This window comes from Pan paniscus, chromosome 4 (assembly GCF_029289425.2).
Source record: "Pan paniscus chromosome 4, NHGRI_mPanPan1-v2.0_pri, whole genome shotgun sequence".
In the NCBI taxonomy this organism is placed as follows: domain Eukaryota; kingdom Metazoa; phylum Chordata; class Mammalia; order Primates; family Hominidae; genus Pan; species Pan paniscus.
Window position 1 is genome coordinate 74069800 of NC_073253.2, and position 19772 is coordinate 74089571.

At 38.9% G+C, this 19772-nt stretch overlaps 2 protein-coding genes across 17 annotated transcripts in view; both read left to right on the forward strand.

Annotated features, from left to right (window-relative positions):
• Window positions 1-11811, forward strand: part of RANBP3L (RAN binding protein 3 like) — a 53764-nt gene extending 41953 nt beyond the window's left edge. For 11 of the 13 annotated variants that reach the window (XM_034960163.3, XM_034960164.3, XM_003806651.5 and 8 more), the window contains 6 exons: window positions 2438-2540; window positions 2923-3053; window positions 4405-4525; window positions 6208-6350; window positions 8484-8670; window positions 10286-11811. In XM_034960163.3, the coding sequence (XP_034816054.1) occupies window positions 2438-2540; window positions 2923-3053; window positions 4405-4525; window positions 6208-6350; window positions 8484-8670; window positions 10286-10329 (729 nt within the window). In that variant the 3' untranslated portion in view covers window positions 10330-11811. The remainder of the gene's footprint in view (window positions 1-2437; window positions 2541-2922; window positions 3054-4404; window positions 4526-6207; window positions 6351-8483; window positions 8671-10285) is intronic. The other 2 variants (XM_034960167.3, XM_063604508.1) reach the window with 1 other exon arrangement.
• A 6065-nt stretch (window positions 11812-17876) lies between these two features.
• The window catches only part of NADK2 (NAD kinase 2, mitochondrial), a 49305-nt gene continuing 47409 nt past the window's right edge, over window positions 17877-19772 (forward strand). For 2 of the 4 annotated variants that reach the window (XM_034960169.3, XM_034960170.3), the window contains exon 1: window positions 18055-18492. In XM_034960169.3, the coding sequence (XP_034816060.1) occupies window positions 18193-18492 (300 nt within the window). In that variant the 5' untranslated portion in view covers window positions 18055-18192. Of the gene's footprint in view, window positions 17896-18054; window positions 18634-19772 lie in introns of those variants that run through there. The other 2 variants (XM_008956044.4, XM_034960172.3) reach the window with 2 other exon arrangements.

Sequence of the window (19772 nt, forward strand, 5' to 3'; positions counted from 1 at the left end):
TCATAGTGCTTTACTTGCCTAGGAGAATATACTTGCCTAGTGAAAACCCCTCACCGTTATTACCATCATCCTTATTTAATGTTCAGCATCCTCTTGCAATGAGGTAACTGCTTCTCTGATCCCCACAGAACTCTGATCTACAGTGGAAAATTTTACAGAAAAGTGAAAGCTGTGGAAAACCATGCCTGTGGTTTTATCTGGTCCATCACATCTTCATACCTTTTCCAGCTTTCACTCAAGTCAGGAAAGTGGCTGAGATAGCTCGAACGTGCCTAGCTTGTCTCAGGGATACCAGTTACATGAAGAATCCCAAAGAAGCTGCAGAGATTTAAAAACCCATGTACGGATTTAGATTAATAAAAGAACCAACTCGTTAAGCCAGTTCATTACATTTTTTTTTTTTTTTTTTTTAAGATGGGGTCTTGCTCTTTCACCTAGGCTGGAGTGCAGTGGCACGATCGCGGCTCACTGCAACCTCTGTCTCCCTGGCTCAAGGGATCCTCCCACTTCAGCCTCCCGAGTAGGTGGGACCACAGGCACGTACCACCACACCTGGCTAACTTTTTGTATTTTTGGTAGAGACGGGGTTTCACCATGTTGCCAGGCTGGCCTCAAATTCCTGAGCTCAAGCGATCCACCCGCCTCAGGCTCCCTAAGTGCTGGGATTATAGGCATGAGCCACTGCGCCCAAACTCATTACAAAATTTTTAGGGCTTTCATATGTTAGTCATTTTAAAGGCTTAGTTTATTTAGGAACCCTTCTGTCATTCCCAAAATGAAGGTCAACTCACCAATCCTAGAGCTGTGACCTATGCCTTTGGATGTGAACCAAAATGGACCAGCCTCCATGGTGAATTTACAGGCAGTATATTTAGGCACATTTATTCCATATCATTTATTTCTAAGTTTGACACCAGATTAGCCACAGTGTCTGTAAAATGTCAGACAATGCTTTCCAAACCTCACAGGATCAACTTAACATTCAACTCAATTTACCAAACATGTACTGAGTTCTTACGGTATATAAAGCATTGATCTCAAATTTGGCTGCCTGTTAGAATCATTCTTTTAAGGATTTCCTATGCCTGGCCTCATTCCAGACCAATTAGCTCAGAATGCCTGTGGGTGAGGCCAGGTGTCAAGTGATTCCAATGTACAGGCAGGTTTGAAAACCACCTAAGTGGTTATGCAAGCTAAAGGAGACACTGTGCCCTAAAGGTGCTTATAATCTAATAAGAGCAGGCAGAGAGATACCTATACAAATAAACTATAGTCAGGACTACAGGTTTTGTTTGAGAAGGCACTTGTGCACATTTCCTGTGGGCGTTTTAAATGCTTAAAGGAACCTCAACTTATAAAGGCTTATAAAGGAACCTGAACTATCTCTTTAAGTTGGTAATATCTTAAGGATAACAGGAATTATAGAGATAATTTGTGTTTGTCCTCTAATCCTGTAAATTTTTGGCCTTGTGATTTGGGGGCCAAGATGCACTCTTGGCTTATTGGCTGACTATGTGTTTTTAGAGTGAGTCATTTAAACTTTCTGTGCCTCAGTTTCTATTTTCTTAAAATGGAAATAATTATACCCATCTCTACCAATTTTGAGGGAATATCTTGATGTCTAGTTAAGTAATGTGAAAGAATTTTCAGTTCATAAGGGAAAAAATATAAGCATAAGTTCTTAAGTATCATTGTTCCAGTTCTCTGTGTTTTGCAGAGGGCTACACATTATCACAAATGTCATGTCAATTAGTCTTTTTTTGTGCAGGCCTTGATTACAACAGACATACAGAGCCCCAAGTAGCCTTAAAAGCTACTGTTGGCAAAAATTGTCTGGGAGGAAAAGTTAGGATTTTTTCTAAAAAGATGTTCTCTGAGACATCTTGTGGGGGTCTCTGGATAACTTTTTTGTTTTTTTCCATAAAGTGGATAGCAAGAGTAAATTTCTGGGGATACTGAAATACCTTGGTATATGTTTCTATTACTATATACAGAGCTGTCACTTTAAATTTCTAATGGTAAATTAATTAAAAGTAATATTAAATTGAATTATACTTTTTAACTCCCGAATTTAAAGGCACATTTTCTTTCTTTTCTTTCTTTTGTACCTCCTGGGCATCAGTTTAGTCTAGTGAGAGTGTGGAACATCTATTACCTTCTTTTGTGCCCTTAGACCTTTCCCATTGCCTCCGGGACTAGATCCCACCTGAAGTAGGCTGGTGGTAACTAGATTATGTTTTCTAGGATTAGAACTAAGGCTTTCTAACAATGGAGACGATTTCTCTGTTCAGCACACAGAAAGTCCAAAACAAAAACATACCAGCTAGGTTTGCTTGCTGTGTTGAAACAGAAAAACGGAAGTGTCTTACTGCAAACATAGTAGGGATAAAATTAAAACTTTTATTAAATAAAATAATGCATCTTTTTCCGCACTCAGGGTACTCAAAAACTCACCCAGCCTCAACTTGAAAATGATTCATATGCCAAGGAAAATCCATTCAAATCCATTCCGAAATTTCCTGTCAACTTTTTAAGTTCAAGTAAGAATTCTTTCATTTGTAAAACATTAGATTCACCTAGTTTGTCTGCCGTTTTTTATTTATTAACATTAATATTTAATATAAGTAAAATTAATATTTACTATAAGATTTAAAAAACCAATAATCCAGTGTTTCAAATATTTTGGTAAAGATTAAAGCATATAAATATGATTATCTGATATATAAGCTTTAAAAATTTTTTGAGTTAATGCTATGGGGGAATTGATAAGGAGATTTTACACCAACTCAAGCAGTCTGAATTTTTAGAATCACTTACTACTAGAAGAAGCCAAGTAGATACATGTGGTAATAGGGGCAACAAAGAACTTTCACAGTAGAGAAAATGGGGACTTTTAAGTGTTTTTTCCCCATTTTCTCTTAGGAACAGACTCTATTAAAAATACTTCCCTAATTGAATCAGCTGCTGCATTCTCTTCCCAACCATCACGAAAATGCTTGCTGGAGAAAATTGATGTTATAACAGGGGAGGAAACAGAACATAATGTGTTAAAGGTCTGTATATCATGTTTTACTCTTTCTGGTAGCATTTACATACTTGGAATAAAGTTAACATGAGAAGAGGCATCTTTAAAAATACAGACAGAAGTATAGTTTTCATGGAGACTAAGTTGCTTAAATAAAAATGTTGGATGCTCTCAAAAATTGAACCAATAATTTATTTTCTTCTTGTGTTTGTATGTGTACCTGGCAGGAAAATGGGTTGTTAGGTTTACAACTATTCACATTAGTCCCTTAGAAATAAGACAGCCAAGTATCCTGCTTTAATACTTGCTTTTACAATTAGTGCTATTATTGTGATTAAATAATTCTACTTACACGTTTAACAATGTTGATAACTTGATTTCAGTCCAATAAGAATTTCGTTTTCCTTCTAAAAAAGTTTAGAATTTCATATAAAATTTAGCTTCCTTTAAAAAAGTTTAGAATTTCATGTAATTCAAGAATTTCACAGATACACACTACAGTATCACAGGATTTTAATGTTGAGTAGTATCACCATCAGCACAAGCACATGAAATGTAATTACTACAACTTTACCCTTTCCCAACAAGGCAGAAATTTCCCTTTGCCTTTCTCCATCTGCTTTTCTCTAAACTCTCTCCATTCCTCTCCACTTCCTCTATGATCTACAGACACTTTTATTTTAAGTGTGTCTCAAAGCATAACCCTTGGATTAGATTAATTCCAGTCTTATTGAAGTAATTGTTAGGGGTGAGGCTCCAGCATGCTATATTTTTAACAGGCTGTCTAGGTGATTCTTGTACACAGTAGTAATGATTGCAGTAGGGTAACCTGTGGTATCACATCCTACTTCTCCACGTTATCATGCTGTCTTTAAAAATATTGAAGCATGCAAATGGTTCAAAGATTCTTTTACTTTCAAATAACATTATATAGCTCAAATAATTAATATAAAAGTTGATGTATATATAGACATAGTGTTAAAAAATCAGAAAGTATGTATGGCATTCTACCATTGACAGAAAAAAAAGAGGGGGAACATTTATATGTATTGGCATGTATGTATGTACAAATATCTCTGGAAAGATAAACAAAATATTTACACCAGTGGTTACTTGTTGCAGGGGTGGAAATTGGTAGATGGGAAATAAAAGCTGGAGGCCCTTTTCACTTTGTATGTCTTTTTACTTTTTGATGTTTGAACTATCCGAAAGTTATATGTTTCTAAATGTTAAATATATTTTAAAAGCTGGTTTATAAATCATTAACAAAGATTATTTTGGTAAAAGACCAGACACATATAAACGTGTCATAACATAGGAAATAATTTACTTTGAAAAAATTTTCTATATATTTGACATTTTAAAAAATTGTCATTTAGATAAACTGCAAGCTTTTCATATTCAACAAAACAACACAATCCTGGATTGAAAGGGGCAGAGGAACGTTGAGACTGAATGACACAGCAAGCACTGACTGTGGAACATTACAGTCAAGACTAAGTAAGGAATCCTTTTGTAAAGCAAGCCATAATTTGTCAGGATTTCTCCTGTGTACTCATAATAATATAGGTACACATCATTTTCTGGAGACGTGCTATAAAATACACCAAAAAATCAGACTATTGAAAATATTTCTATAGGAGCTTCCCATTTCAAGTAGGCTCTCCTGTTAGACTGCATGGGCTCCAGTTCTGGCTCCAGCAGTGACTAACTAGTGACCTTGATAAGTTTTTAAATCTCTTTCTCTACTCTACTTATATCAATTTAAAATGGGAATAACTGTAGTTCATGACTTATTGAGTGACTGAGAGATTTCAATGAGATAAAGCATGTAAAGCACTTATATCAGAGCCAAGCACACACCTAAATAGTAATCTTATTATTATTTGAAAGAATATGATGCAAATAATTTTGTGAAGTGAAAAGATCTTCTAAAAGAAAATACTTGTCCCATAATTTATCCTTGGCATCCCAGACATGGGATGGGGGTCGGGATGAAGGATTAGTCTCTAAGGAAAGAGATTAGTTCTAAGGTGTGCAGTTATTAAATCCTGCAGGCACAGTGATGTTCAGAAGCTGGAGCCAGTCAAACCTAAAAATACAAGAGAGCTAGCATTCAAAATAACGCAATGGGCATTGTTCAGAGGTCCAAACTGAAAGAGAGCACAGGGAGAGATCTGGGCAGGATGAATGGATTTATTGGTCAATTTTGAGAGGTCAAGACTTTGGAGGAGACCACAGGTAGACACTGGATCAAAGAATAAGGTTATTTGTTGAGTTTTGGATATCAAACTCAAGAAATGGTTAAGAGATATAATTCAGATTAAAAGGACAGAAAGTGTCTTCAGTTCTGTAACTGGCACACAGATTTCTAAATCACCCAACCAAGTAATAGTCCCAAGGCAGGTCCAAGTTATTTACTACTCTGGTTTGATTCCACTGCCTGCCAAAGAAAAAAAAATATCCCCAAAGAAAAACAAAAAACAAAAAACAAACCCCAAAAGAAACGTTCTTTTTATTATGCAGGTAATACACATTCATTGTAAAAAACAGAAAGCATGGATTGAAAAAATTTTTTTTAAAGTCACTTAAAGGCCTATCTTCCTGAGATAACATCTATTAACAGAATATATTTTTCTGGCCTTTGTTTTCTGTATATATAGATGTACACATAGATTGTAAAAGTTCTGATTCATGGTGTTTATTTTGCTTTGTAGCCTAATTTTTTCTTTTACATATTACACCATGATTTTTCCACATCAATAAATTTATTTTTGCAGTATTCTTAATGGGTTCATAATATTCTCTTGAATGACTACACCACAATTTATTTAACTAATTCCATTTTTTGGACACTTAAGGTTTTTGTTTTGGTTTTCTTCATTGTAGACAATTCGTGGACAAATATTCTTCAGACCATCAGTTCTTAAAAGGAGTTCTAAAATTTTAACCACTTTTAAATATTACAGCAAAAAAAGTGTAATTTCAGCATTTAAGATAAAAAAGTTCTCCCAACATAATAAAGTACGATTTGAAAATCAAGTTTTAATCTAGTCAAATCACAAGTTAGTATTGAATCTACAGTCTGAAAAACAACTACAAGATTTATTTTGCTTTTGAAAATGGTAAATTCCTCTGTGTCAACTGTTCTGTGGCCTGATGTAGTCACCTTCCTATTTTAGTTATGCGCAATCAAGGCAGTCTAAGGCTGATCCTCAACAGCAAACTCTGGGCCCAAATGAAGATTCAAAGAGCAAACCACAAAAATGTACGAATAACAGCTACTGATTTAGAAGACTATAGCATCAAAATATTTTTAATTCAGGTAAGTGAGAAATTTCAGTGATAGAAGATTATCCTACTAAATTAATAGACGTCTGCAATTACTAATTTGTTTTTTCATTAGGTATAATAATCTGTACCATTGGCAAAAACTCAGCCATTCATTATGTCTGTTTATAGCATAAGACATAAATTTTATGTGAAATTCAGAAATTAACACCAAAGTCTATGTAATCAATTGGTACTCATTCCAAGACATTTGTGTGATACATGCCATCAAATCTCTACCCTTTACTTTACTATTGAAATTTTGTGAACAATCTTACTGTTACCAAAGTGACTATTGTCAGGAATGGTTCCCAGGAAGAGGTTAGCAGACTTTGAAGCCTAATGGTTATCCTGCAAGCTGAGATTGAAAAAAGCCTTTAGGTCACCGGAAAAGAACCAGTGGGAAATGGAAAAACACAGAGCTAGCAAGTTAAAACAACCAGTCCAACAGCAAATTCCAATTCTGGACATGAGTAAATCTCCAAGGTAACAGGATGGGAGCATAGCTTTAGCTGTTCCTGGCAGAGGAATACTTGACCTCAAATACAAGATCCAGACCCAAGAGAGCTGGCAAGAATAAAGCTTAAAAAAACAAAACAAAACGAAACGCAAAAACAAAACCACAACCTCCCCCCCCAAAAAACTGGATTTCCCCATGGACTGACTGGAGAAGACTGATTACCCAAGTTCAGGCAGAAGGTGACAATACAAATAAATTGGCTTCCATGTAGTAATATGGAAAAAAACCTGGCAGGTGCCTGTGATGAAAAACCAAAGTTTATTAGCTACCAGTAAGTGTACTGTTAGGTGTAAGTGATATTGAGCATTAAAATGTTCTGGTAAGATGATGTACAAACCCCGTTTACCACTTAAGGTATTAATACTCTTGCCAGTCTTCTGGGCCAGATTCCCCCTTGGTTTTAGGTGGGTAAAGTAGTATGCCAGAGACTGAGCCTGTTAAACATGACTAGATTCCATCTTCAGAGATGGTCACTATTAATATTTTGGTCTTCTATTTTAGTATACACATACAACTGTGTGTAAGAATATACATACATATATGTAGCATAGTGTGCATACCGTATAACCTTCGGGAAAGCTACTTAGCCTTCTTTAAACTGATTTTATTCATCTGCAAAATGATGGTAACAATAGTACATTTTATTTATACATTTTATTATTGGCTTTAGAAAAGCTGCTGAGATTAAATAGCTAATATGACTGTGAAATACACGTTATTTTACTTATCAATGTTAATGAGTGTCTTCATGACATTAGTTTATTCTTCAAAAATTGTTTCAGTAGGTGAAATAATTCTATTCTATTATGGACCATAATTTATTCCATTAATCCCACTAATGCGAATGATAAAACCTGGGATTCAACTTTCAGCCAATTTGCTGACTGGCAACTCAGACAAGTCATTTTACCCTTCTGAGCCATAATTTCCTCATTCATAAAGGGAAGAGGGAAACAAGCATATATTTGATACCTGTGCTGCTTATATTTTGCTAATATAAATGAAATTAATAACCCACAGTTTTACTGAAGGAATTGAAAAAAAGAATATTTTAACAGTAAATGTTATGCCAACTTTATTGTTACCATCGTTTTTATATTTTCATATGAATAACAACCATTAAAATAGCATAGGAAAATACTGAAAAGCAAGAACTTCTGCTGTATTTATGGTACAATACCATAGACTGCTCTAATGAGCTCAGCATATCCACAAAGCTATGTAGTTTGGAGGAATGTCCAAGCAAAGTGATGGACAGGAAATGGAAGTCTTTATTCTCTGCAATCCTACAATTTTCTATAGTGTAAAATAGTGAAAGAGGGATGGTCTTAACTAATTTAAATACAAATAGAAATTTTATATAACAAAATTTCACTGTCTAAATTCAAAATGTGTACATTGGGATTGCTTATAAAAGTATACATTTTAGAATGCAATTTGGTTCAAGATTGTCTTTTTAATGCTTAATTTTTAGGGTTGTTAGCACCTATGTACACTGTAGATTTATGCCATGTAATTCCTTCCTTATTAGTAGTGAAAGATTAAAAATATGTAAAATGTAGCTAACATAGTAATGATTTTCTTAACAATTTAATGTTCCTCATGCAGGCCAGTGCCCAAGATACAGCATATTTGTATGCAGCAATACATCATCGTCTTGTTGCACTTCAAAGCTTCAATAAGCAGAGAGATGTCAATCAAGCTGAAAGCCTGTCAGAAACAGCCCAACAATTGAACTGCGAAAGCTGTGATGAGAATGAGGATGATTTCATCCAAGTCACTAAAAATGGATCAGGTAAATAGCTTTTGTTTTGTTAGTTCAGAGGTTTAAAAAAGAATTCTTAAGCACGATCCTAATATATTAGGTAGATTTTTTAACAAGTGGAACTGCTCTGTTTAAAGTTAGTGGTGGCTAGAGCCTTAGTTGTTTGGATCTGAGGAGTGGGTTTGAAAATCACTGTCTTCTATAAGTGGTCTTCATTTTATCAAGTCAGCTTCATGGTGATGCCTATGTCATTTGCTTATAAACTGCATAAAAAACTATTACATTGCTACCCTGAAATTAACCCTTCATTTTTATTTCTCTTCACTTATTTTCATTTTATTATTGGCTATACTAGGAAGAATTATAAATACATATAATAAGCCCACTTGGTAAACTTGGCTTGATACCCTGAAAATTCGTTTATTCCCTTTTTAGAATTTGACTGCTTGTAAGAATAACTAGATTGTACAAATACTATTTTCAAGGACCTATTTTATCTAGGGGAAAAAGTACTATTTCTTTTATTGTATCAGGATTCACAAATAAAGTCAGGTTGAAGTGGAACCAGTGATAAACAGATTGTTAGGTTTTAGTGCTTATCTTGATATGTGGATTTAAAACTAATATTCGTACTTCTCTTTGGAGAAAAACAATGTCAAACATAGTAAGCTCAACTTTGTTATACAGATGTAATTATTCCAATAAAAGTCATCCAAGCGTTTTCACTAACAGTTTCACTTAGTCCTGAATTCTGTTTTACAGAGGACTGAGTAATACAATTACAATGATAGTGTGGTAACAAGCATTTTTTTCAACTCTTAATCATTTTGAAATATTAAAGCTGCTTTAATCATATGTAATTTAAGAATCTATCAAAGAACATACATAACTGGATGAAATATCTTCCTTTGCTTAATATTAAAGCTATAATCAAAAGGAAAAATACACAAAACATGCAGATCAGTATTATAACCTGCTTGACCCAGTGATTCAGAGAACTAAGTGAATATGATTTTTTTTGCTACTTTAAGAAAATCTATTAAACAAATGGTTTATTAGTCTTTAAAACATATAAAATAAAAAAATCTTTTATTTTATAATAATGTTTACACTGCCAACAATAAAATGGGGTCTATCAGAGAACTAGTTGGTACACATTAACAATGGCAATTTGAAATAAGGATTAAATAGCAAATTCTCTCACTAACTAATGACACATGTTTATGATATCTATATTCTGTTATATTCCATTTTAGGAAAGGGGTGCTATGTAACTATCTTAATAAAAAACAATGAAAATAAGGCAAAGCAAATGTCAATCATATGAACCCCCTTTCCCCTGCCATTTTTTCCCATTTTCACTTAGTATCTTCTCCAGGAGGCAGTAAAAACAAATGCTAAAATGTTATGGAAGCAATAAAAGGTCTAATTTTTTGCACTTTGTTGCTTATAAATTATCTAAAAGAGGCATGATTAAAATTTTAGCAACATCTCTAAATGTTGCTTATAAAAATGTATATTCTGTAGCTTTTATTTCATCACCAATGAGTATATTCACTAATATTCATGTTTAGTTGCATTCAATATTAAAAATCTACCCTAAATATAATATTGTATAATAAAACATTTTAAATTTATATCACAGATCCTTCTAGTTGGACTCACAGACAGTCGGTTGCCTGTTCATGAATACTACCTACTATAAACATGACATCTACAAAAAGAGGGGTCACTCTACTGAAAATACTAAACCACCCTAACTAATGAGAAGATTCTATTCATTCCTTGAAGAGTTTTTATAGAAAAGTTTAAGAAATGTAATTTGTTGCAATTAACATTTTTATGTTTTACATTTTACATTTTGATTATTGTGCAGAAACTGACAGAATTTAAAAAAATGGACTTCAGAAGTTCAAAATTTATCATTTTTGAAGAAGTTTATTTAGAATAGGATTTTATAACTAATTTGGACTCTTCATCACATTGATGGACATAATACTTAGAATTATAAATTGCTAGATTTGATAAATACCTAACAAAATGTTTATTTTTTTCAGTCATACTTGACCACAAAACAAATATTTTACTAAATTTCCAGAGTCATTTCTCTGAAAAATAGTATAATGGCATGATAACATTTCACTAAATCCTATTTATCTTCTGGGAAATATTTTAATTTAGCTTTTGGATTTCCTAATATGATAAGCTTATATATTCATGGTATGAATTCCTTTAAAAAGAGCATCTGCTCTTGGACTTGTATCTGTTGCATCTTGTCAATGTTTGACTCATGGTCAGCATCCAATAGTTGTTAAATGAATAAATAAAATATAATACATTACCTATGTATCAAAAAGCATGTGTAAGAAAGCCAAACATGTTAACTTGTTCTACTTTATTTATGTAATTATATTTTCATTAGTATTTTAGTAGATGGGGCTGTATAGAAAAACAAATGTATCATATATAGCCAAATGAATCTTTTTCTTAAATGATATTATTATAGTAGGCTACAGTAATTTCAACAATTTTACAATAGAGTTTTGATCCTCTTCTTTGCGATTTGTTTCAGAGACACCTCATGAGTCACACAAGAAAATTAGTCTCAGTACTTATAGCCCTATTTCATTTTTCAATTCAGTTTTATCACACCATGGCTTCGAAGTGACTTTGATTGTGACCCCTAAGCAATTCTCTGATTAGGGGATAAAAATTCATAATTCCAAGATGTTTCTGAAAATGTTCTGAACAATGACAACATATTTGGAATGAGGGCGTAATTTCACTAAGTGATACTTCGAAGAACAATATTCATTTGGATATGCAAACACACATTTTCAAAAGTTATATTACTGTGTTACCATACCTGTTATAAAATAATAAAAATATATAAGTATTTATTAAGTCAAACTTCAGCTACTGCCTGAAAGTTTAGCATATGGAAGTTAAATTAAGTCTTTCAGATTATGATTATGACAATTGTTCAACATTTTGTCCTTCCTTATAACTGAGAAAGCATAACTTAATATAACTACTAAGAGAGGCCCATTCATTCTTCCAGTGATTCTAGAAGAAATATGGCACATAATATCCTTTACTTCTAAATAAAGGAGTCAATGACTCAGAAAATAAAGAGGAAAAATAAAGTAAATGTGAGAGAGATGAAGAAAAGATAGAAGGGGAAAAAGAGATTTAGTACGAAAGAAAGGACAAAAAGAATGGACAACAGAAATACTCTTTTTTAAAATCAAGAAGAGTGACTCTGATGCGGAACACACTCAGCAGAAAATTTTCATTAGAAACATAACACAGAGAGATATTTGGAGAAGATAATAAAGCACTGGTTCTCTTTTATTGTTAAGATCTCAGCTGATGTGGGAACATTGTGATTGCACTATAAATTGCTAAAGTGAAGAAGAGAACAAATAACTTCATTTATTTATTTTGTTTGTTTTTTAGACAGTCTCGCTCTGTCACCCAGGTTGGAGTGCAGTGGCACGATTTCGGCTCACTTCAACCTCCCCCTCCCGGGTTCAAGGGATTCTCGTGCCTCACTCAGCCTCCTGAGTAGCTGGGATTACAGGCGCCCGCCATCATACCTGGCTAATTTTTGTATTTTTAGTAGAGACGGGGTTTCACCATGTTGGCCAGGCTGGTCTTGAACTCCTGATCTCAAGTGATACACTTTGCCTCAGCCTCCCAAAGTGTTGGGATTACAGGCGTGAGCCACCACACCTGGTCATCTTTATCTTTTTGACATGTTCATCCTTGTCCCCACACTAAGGTAGAGATAAAGCAATTATCTTCTCAATGCTTGAAACATTTTAAGTTGAATTCATTCTATGATTTTCTTTAGATTTCTCCGCATATATCAATGGAAAAAATTAACTATCTTAATTTCTCATCTATATAGAAATGCCAGTGCAACAAAACCAAATGTAGGGTTAGAATATCAGCAAGGTAAAGAGAGAAGAGAAAATTCCCAGATTATGAAATGGAGAAGAAGAACAGAAACATGATATTTAGCTCACAACTCTTTCAACCCATTTTCTATACACTCCATTATTCTTTCTTAGAATTCTTACACAAATATTTAGTACAGTTTTGGAGGAATAGTAGAAACATTTTATAGTTTTTCCTTGTCCTGAATCTTCATCTAGCCTTCTTCTTTTCAGCTTTCCTATGTCCTTTGTTCTCCTTTTATAAGGAGAGATGAGTTGTACAATAATATCCATTTTCATAAGTTATTTAGGTAAATTATTTTGAAGTATACATGTTGGATTTCCAAAGCAGCTGTTTTTAATTAAAATTTAATTAACTAATTTATGTCATTATGTATCTTGTGTTAAGACAACCTTAACTTTCTTTTAGTAAGATTTTACCCAACTGTTTACCCTAATTATAGACAATTAAAATGTTCTCTCTTAAAAAATATTATTTTCCATCCATTACTGCCAAAACAAGGAACGCTTTTTCGCCAGGAGAATACATCCTATACAGCAGTGGTAACCAACCTTTTTGGCACCAGGGACTGGTTTTGTGGAAGACAATTTTTCCACAGGCTAGGGGGTGGGTAGGGTGGGGGTGGTTTTGGGATGAAGCTGTTCCACCTCAGATCATCAGGCATTAGAGTCTCATACGGAGCGTGCAACCTAGGTGCCTTGCATGAGCAATTTACAGTAGTGTTTGCATCCTATGAGAATCTAATGCTGCCTCTGATCTGACAGCAGGCAGAGCTCAGGCCGTAACGCAAATTATGGGAAGCAACTGTAAATACAGATGAAGCTTCACCCCCTTGCCTGCCGCTCCCCTCCTGCTGTGTGGCCCGGTTCCTAATAGGCCAGGGACCGATACTGGTCCACAGCTCGGGGGTTGTGGACCCCGGCTATACAGGTCTTAGAGTATTTGAATGTCATAAAAAGAGGTATATATGTCTTTCATAGAGTCAGAATGAACATGAAGTGGGTGTGGGAAGGGTTCTGGGGGTTGGGAAGGATATATTTTAAAACCTCTGTAAATCTTCAAGTTGTGAATACCACAGTGATATATAATTTTCCCCATAAAATGTTGAGAACAGTTAAGCTTGCTTGAGATATGGCTATCACATGGTTGGCTAGACTCATTTACTAGAAAAGCACACCAGCCTCACCATAGATGGAGTTTGAGTTTAAAACTCAAAAATCCATGAATGCCAGCAGTTTTGTTTGGGAGGGTGAGGTCGGCGGATTGCCTGAGCCCAGGAGTTCAGGACCAGCCCAGGGAACATTGCACAACACCCCATTTCTACAAAAATTTCTAAAAATTAGCAGGGTGGCTGGGCGCGGTGGCTCACGCCTGTAATCCCAGCACTTTGGGAGGCTGAGGCAGGCAGACCATGAGGTCAGGAGTTCTCAGGACCAGCCTGGCCAGGATGGTGAAACCCCGTCTCTACTAAATATACAAAAATTAGCCAGGCGTGGTGGCATGCACCTGTAATCCCAGCTACTCGAGAGGCTGAGGCGAGAATTGCTTAAACCGGGAGGCGGAGGTTGCAGTAAGTCGAGATGGTGCCACTGCACTCCAGCCAGGGTGACAGAGCGAGACTCCATCTCAAAAAAAAAAAAAAAAAAATTAGCAGGGCATGGTGACACGCATCTGTAATCCCAACTACCTGGGAGGCTGAGGTAGGAGGATCGCCTGAGCCTGGGAGGTTGCAGCTGTGTGAGCCATGCAGTGCAGTGCCACTGCACTCCAGCCTAGGGGATAGAGTAAGACCCTGTCTCAGGAAAAAAAAAAAAAAAGATATTTGTAAACTATGGCACTGGAAGGAAGAATTATTGAAATGATTAGCTAATGTTTAGCCTAATCAAGACTTGATATGGATAAGTTTTCTAACAGAGTGTTACCAAGATTTCTTAATTTCTACCAATCTAGTGGATATAAAATATTATTTCACAATGACATTATTTGTATTTCTCTAATTTCCAATAAGGTTATCTTTTCAGGTATTTATTCGCTGTTTGTGTTTCTTCTAAAAAATTCCTGCTCATGCCTGGGCACAGTGGCTCACACCTGTAATCCCAGCACTTTGAGAGGCCGAGGTGGGTGGATCATGAGGTCAGGAGATCGAGACCATTCTGGCTAAGATGGTGAAACCCTGTCTCTACTAAAAATACAAAAAATTAGCCAGGCCTGGTGGCACGCACCTGTAGTCCCAGCTACTCTGGAGGCTGAGGCAGGAGAATCCCTTGAACTCGGGAGGCGGAGGTTGCAGTGAGCTGAGATTGCACCACTGCACTCCAGTATGGACGACAGAGCGAAACCCCATCTCAAAAAAAAAAAAAAAATTCACAATTTTTGCAAAGCTAATCATATCATTTTCTCCTTTTGGTTGCCTCCTAATATATGCAGGATAAAAGGCAAGTTCCTAAGCATGGATTTAACATTTTCCATTGTCTTTACCCTTGTCTACCTCTCTAGCCTCACTTCCCCATGTTGCCTGCCTCTCTCTAAATTCTCTAAAATTTCAAAATTGCTAGTTCATTGCTTCTATGCATTTGTTCATGGTGTTTCTTCTGTGGAATTTCCTTCTCATTCTTGCTGATAATGGCTAATATTGAATTCATTACTTAAGGCTTAGCTCTTCACATTCCCAAAAAGCCTTCTCTAACTCTTGTTAGGCTGACTTGAGACTTGCTCCTCCAAATTTCTACAGCATTCTGTGTATAACTCTACCACTGCATAGACTTTAGGCTCCTCAAGGGCATGGAAGCTTTTTATCATTTCATCTCTAGCACCTAGCAGGATGCCTGGCCTACAGTGACACTCAAATTTAATTTAATCTCCACGAATGTGTGTTACATGTGTAAGATTTAAGAGACATTATCTAAAAGGAAACTAGATAAGGATTGGAAATTCAAGAGAAAGATCTGGGCTAAAGATGCCAGTAATAGCTGAGGTCATGAAAGGGGCTAATATTTGCCAAATGTCTACTGTGTAATGGGCACAGTGCTAAGCATCTGTGCATATATTCACAATTTTACAAGGTAGCAATTATATTTTATAAATGCAGAAGTAGGCTCAGGAAGGTTAAACAACCAGTTCAAGTTTCACAAAGCTAATAAACAATAAAACTGAGATTTGAACCAAGATCCTTCCACTACACAACACTGAATGAACTCAGGAGCGTGTGTGTGTGACAGAGAGAGAGAGAGAGAAGGAAAAAAGACGGAGAAGAAGAGACAAGGAGACGAGGACAGAAGACATCTTGGAGATGGGTTTAGGAAGAAGTCAAAAAGGGACATAGAGATGGGAGAAACACTGTTAGGGACTGGTATGTTGGGAAACAGTAAAAGATTTCAAGAAGAAATGATAACCATTTCAAATTCTTCGGAAAGATCAAGCAATTAAAGAACTGAAAAAAGTCTTTTGAGTTCCAACAAGATCTTTTGGTCACCTTGGAAACAGCAATAATTAGCAAAGTAGTGGGGAGAAGCTAGTGTACAACAGGTTGAGGAATGACTAGGAGGCAGGGATGTGGCAATGATGAACAGACTACTCTTTCGAGAATCAGCTGTAAAGGTAAGGCAGGCAATATGTAAAAACAAAGGCTTAGAGGTTGTTTTGTTTTTTTAGAAAAATTTTAAAGACGTCATAGACGTGAGCATATTTAAATACTGAAGAGGCAAACTCATTTGGGAGGGAAAATTCAAGATACCTGTGAGAGGATGCCTTCAGAAACACTATTTTTGAGGAGGTGGAAGATGAGACGCAAAATAACTATGGACAAAGGGCTATTCCAACTGAGATGTCAATGTATATGTTTGCAGCTGAAATGAGAGTCAAAAATCAGGGGTTTTATCTGTGAAATGGGAAGAAATGAGGTTCGAGATTTCAAATATGAGCAACAAAACTCAGACTTTGATCCCAGTTTCTCCCTACGCATTTTTTTTTCTCTATCGAATGGATCAATTAACATTCCCCTGTTCACCCTGGCCTCAAACCTAAGCGTCATCTGTGATTTCTCCCTTTTTTTTTCCCCTTCCTAATAGCTAATGAAGTTTAAAATAGTAAGACTACAAAGGAGTCTGAGGATAGTTATAGATGTTACTTCTAGAAGCTCAGGTTATTAAGGTTGTTACACTACACGTCACTATTAGCAGCTGCTGTGAGGGAAAGTTCTTGGTGAGAACGGGTCAGTGGTAGAACTTTACCAAGTAAACACCTATCGGGCTTCATTGTGTATGCTCCCAGTCCAATACACTACCTGGCACACAGCAGGCACACCGCGGGAACCCACGAATGAACGCTGGTGCTGGTGGGCCCGTGAGGAGAGTCATAGATTCACTGAATCGATTTGGACTTGGTAGAACCTTGGGGTCACCCTAACCCCCTTTTTACAGATGAGGAATCTGAGGCCCAGAAAGATGAGGTAACCTGCCCAAAGTCCAGAAGTGACGTAGCGCCAGGACTACAAAGGAGCAAACACAGTGCCAGGGGAAGGGGATCTAAGGAGCTGCAGGAATTGAACAGCAGGATGTGCACTGCCATGTGGTTCTCCCCTTAGAATGGGACGTTTCCTTCTGTTCTCGTCACACCCCAGCCCAGGTCCTGATCACTCCACGGGTCATTATCCCAACAGCATCCCTTCCTCCTCTTCTTGCCTCCCAAGCTACCCAAGATTCCAAAGCCAGATCAATAGTCATCAAACATTGCTTTAACTTACTCCTTTCCAGTTAAAAGCTTTCAAAGAACTAATTCATTTGGACTTTGTCCTATAGGTAGGGCTCTTCGGGAGGGCAGGGGGCAGCGGGGCGGGCACTGGGTCCCACGCCGAGAGGATTTCGTGCCAAGCCACGCACACGGTGCAGCAGGAGCCGGGTCCGCCTCCTCAGCCCCCAGCCCGGCCCCAGACACACCAGCTATCACACCGACCCTGGTCAAATAAACCAATGGGCACGTGGTCGGCCTGCAGAACAGAACCCAAGCGAGCATATGCCAGGAACCTGCCTTCCCGCCAGCCGCTCAAAACCCCACCCGCTGGCCCCGCGCCGCCTCAGACCGGATCCAGCTGGATTCCTCAGGGCGACGCAATCGCCTAACAGAATTCTACCTCTTTCCCAGGCCGCAGCCAATGGCGCGGCCCCTCGGATCCGGAGCCGCCGCGGGCTCTGATTGGCCGATAGAGTTAGCCTGGGGGCGGGAGAAGAGCGACCTCGGGGAAGCGTGTGATGCGGGGAGGTCGCCCCCGGGCGGCGAAGCAGCCATTATGCAGGCGTGAGTGAAACGAATAAACAAACAAACAAAACCCACTAGCTGGGGCCTCCATTTCTTCCCCGCCCACCTTTCTCCCGCGTGGGGTCTCCCGTTTCCCAATCGCCACGCTTTCCCCGCCTTCGTCAACGCCTGGGTACGTCCCCCTAGCCGCGTGGGCCACGCACGTCCTGGCACTTAACCTCTGCCCGTCCGGCGCGAAGTTAGAGGCCGGGGCGGCGCGGACGGCGCGCACTCCCGGCGGTGGGGAGCTGAGGCAAGGGGCCCGAGCCCAAGCCCGCGGCCGCGGCCCGGCCCACGATGACTTGCTACCGAGGCTTCCTGCTGGGCAGCTGTTGTCGCGTGGCGGGCGGCCGGGCGGCGGCGCTGCGGGGACCGGGTGCGGGAGGCCCCGCCGCGCGGCCCCGGCTGGGCGGTGACGGTGGCGGCCGGCGGCACCTGGGGCAGGGGCAGCCGCGCGAGCTGGCGCGCTGTGGCAGCCGCGCGGACGGCGGCTTCCGCCCCTCCCGGGTGGTGGTGGTGGCCAAAACCACCCGGTACGAGTTCGAGCAGCAGCGGTACCGTTACGCGGAGCTCTCGGAGGAGGACCTGAAGCAGCTGGTGGGTCCTGGCTCGGCCCCGCTTCGCTCCCGGGCTCGGCCGGGGCTCTGGTGGCGGCTGCGCCCCCTCGGGCGAGACCTCTCGGGACGACTCTTCCCAGGGCACCGCAGATGCCGGTCCTGCCTCTCTCGCGGCCCCCAGGTCCTCTGGCTTCTCCCTGGGCCTCCTTTGCCTTTGGGCGTGTGTGCGAGGGAGAGGCAGGGCCGGGGAGAGGGGGAGAGAGAGGGACAGTGGTTCATGCAGGGACTTAGGAGGCAGGGGCGCCGCGGGGAGGGCGAAGAGGGGCTGCCGAGTGGCCTCAGAGTGAGGGGTTTGAGGATTCGTTGGTGCCCTCGCCGCCCCCGCCCTCGTTCCCTGGTTGGGACCCACTCCAAGAAAGTGAGCCAGTGGCCTGAGGTCTGGACGCCCTGCGAACAGCTCCCCTGGCCGCCCCGAGAAAGGGGGCCCAGGGCGCCGCTGAGGGCTGCCGGGGGGAAAAGGGCCGAAACAACCGCGGACACACCCCCTTTTACTCTGCAGGACTGCGAGGCCTAGGGCACTCCGGAAAGTCCTTCAGCGTGAGCCTTTTCCTTGCTGGAACGTGGTCGTTGGACACTACGAGCTTGTTTTAAAAGCACAGGTCTTTGGTACTAAGAAGGAAAAGGGAGAAAATTTGACTTGTATATGTACGTTATTAAGGAGAAATGTCAGGACAAGGGGCTGGTATACTGGGTAGTGTGTGAAATAAAAAAGCCTGCGACTCTTGTGCAGCAGTATCTCCACAATATACCATATTTGATATGTTTATTAATATATCTGCAAAGATACAAATCCAAGGGAAAAACCAGAGTTTGAATCTTCCTGTTGTCATCCACCCCCCACCAACTTTAAAAACAGTTTCTGATCCCATACCACCATCCACCAACTTAAGGAAAAGGAGAGTGCCCGGTGCTACCATGAGCAATATGTCCAGAAAAATATATTGGAAATCTCTTAATTGTTGGCACTGTGCACCAAAAGGTTTTGGAATTAATTGCACATAACTGATTTAGTTTAATTCTGTGCAAGACTAGACAACCTGTTGGAAACTTCTGGTATCGTGTGATCTTAGCGAAGTTATTTTGTAGAGGCATCAAAATGAAATTGTAAATCATCTTTGCTTAAGTGCTGAATCTGTTGTCAACATTAAACATCCTGCTTCTTTGTTGGGTTTACTGAAGAGGGCTCCTGCATTCACCTGATGGGAGTCTAGATGTGTAGATTTGTTTTCTTTTTCCTAAGTGTTTGAAAATGACTGTTTA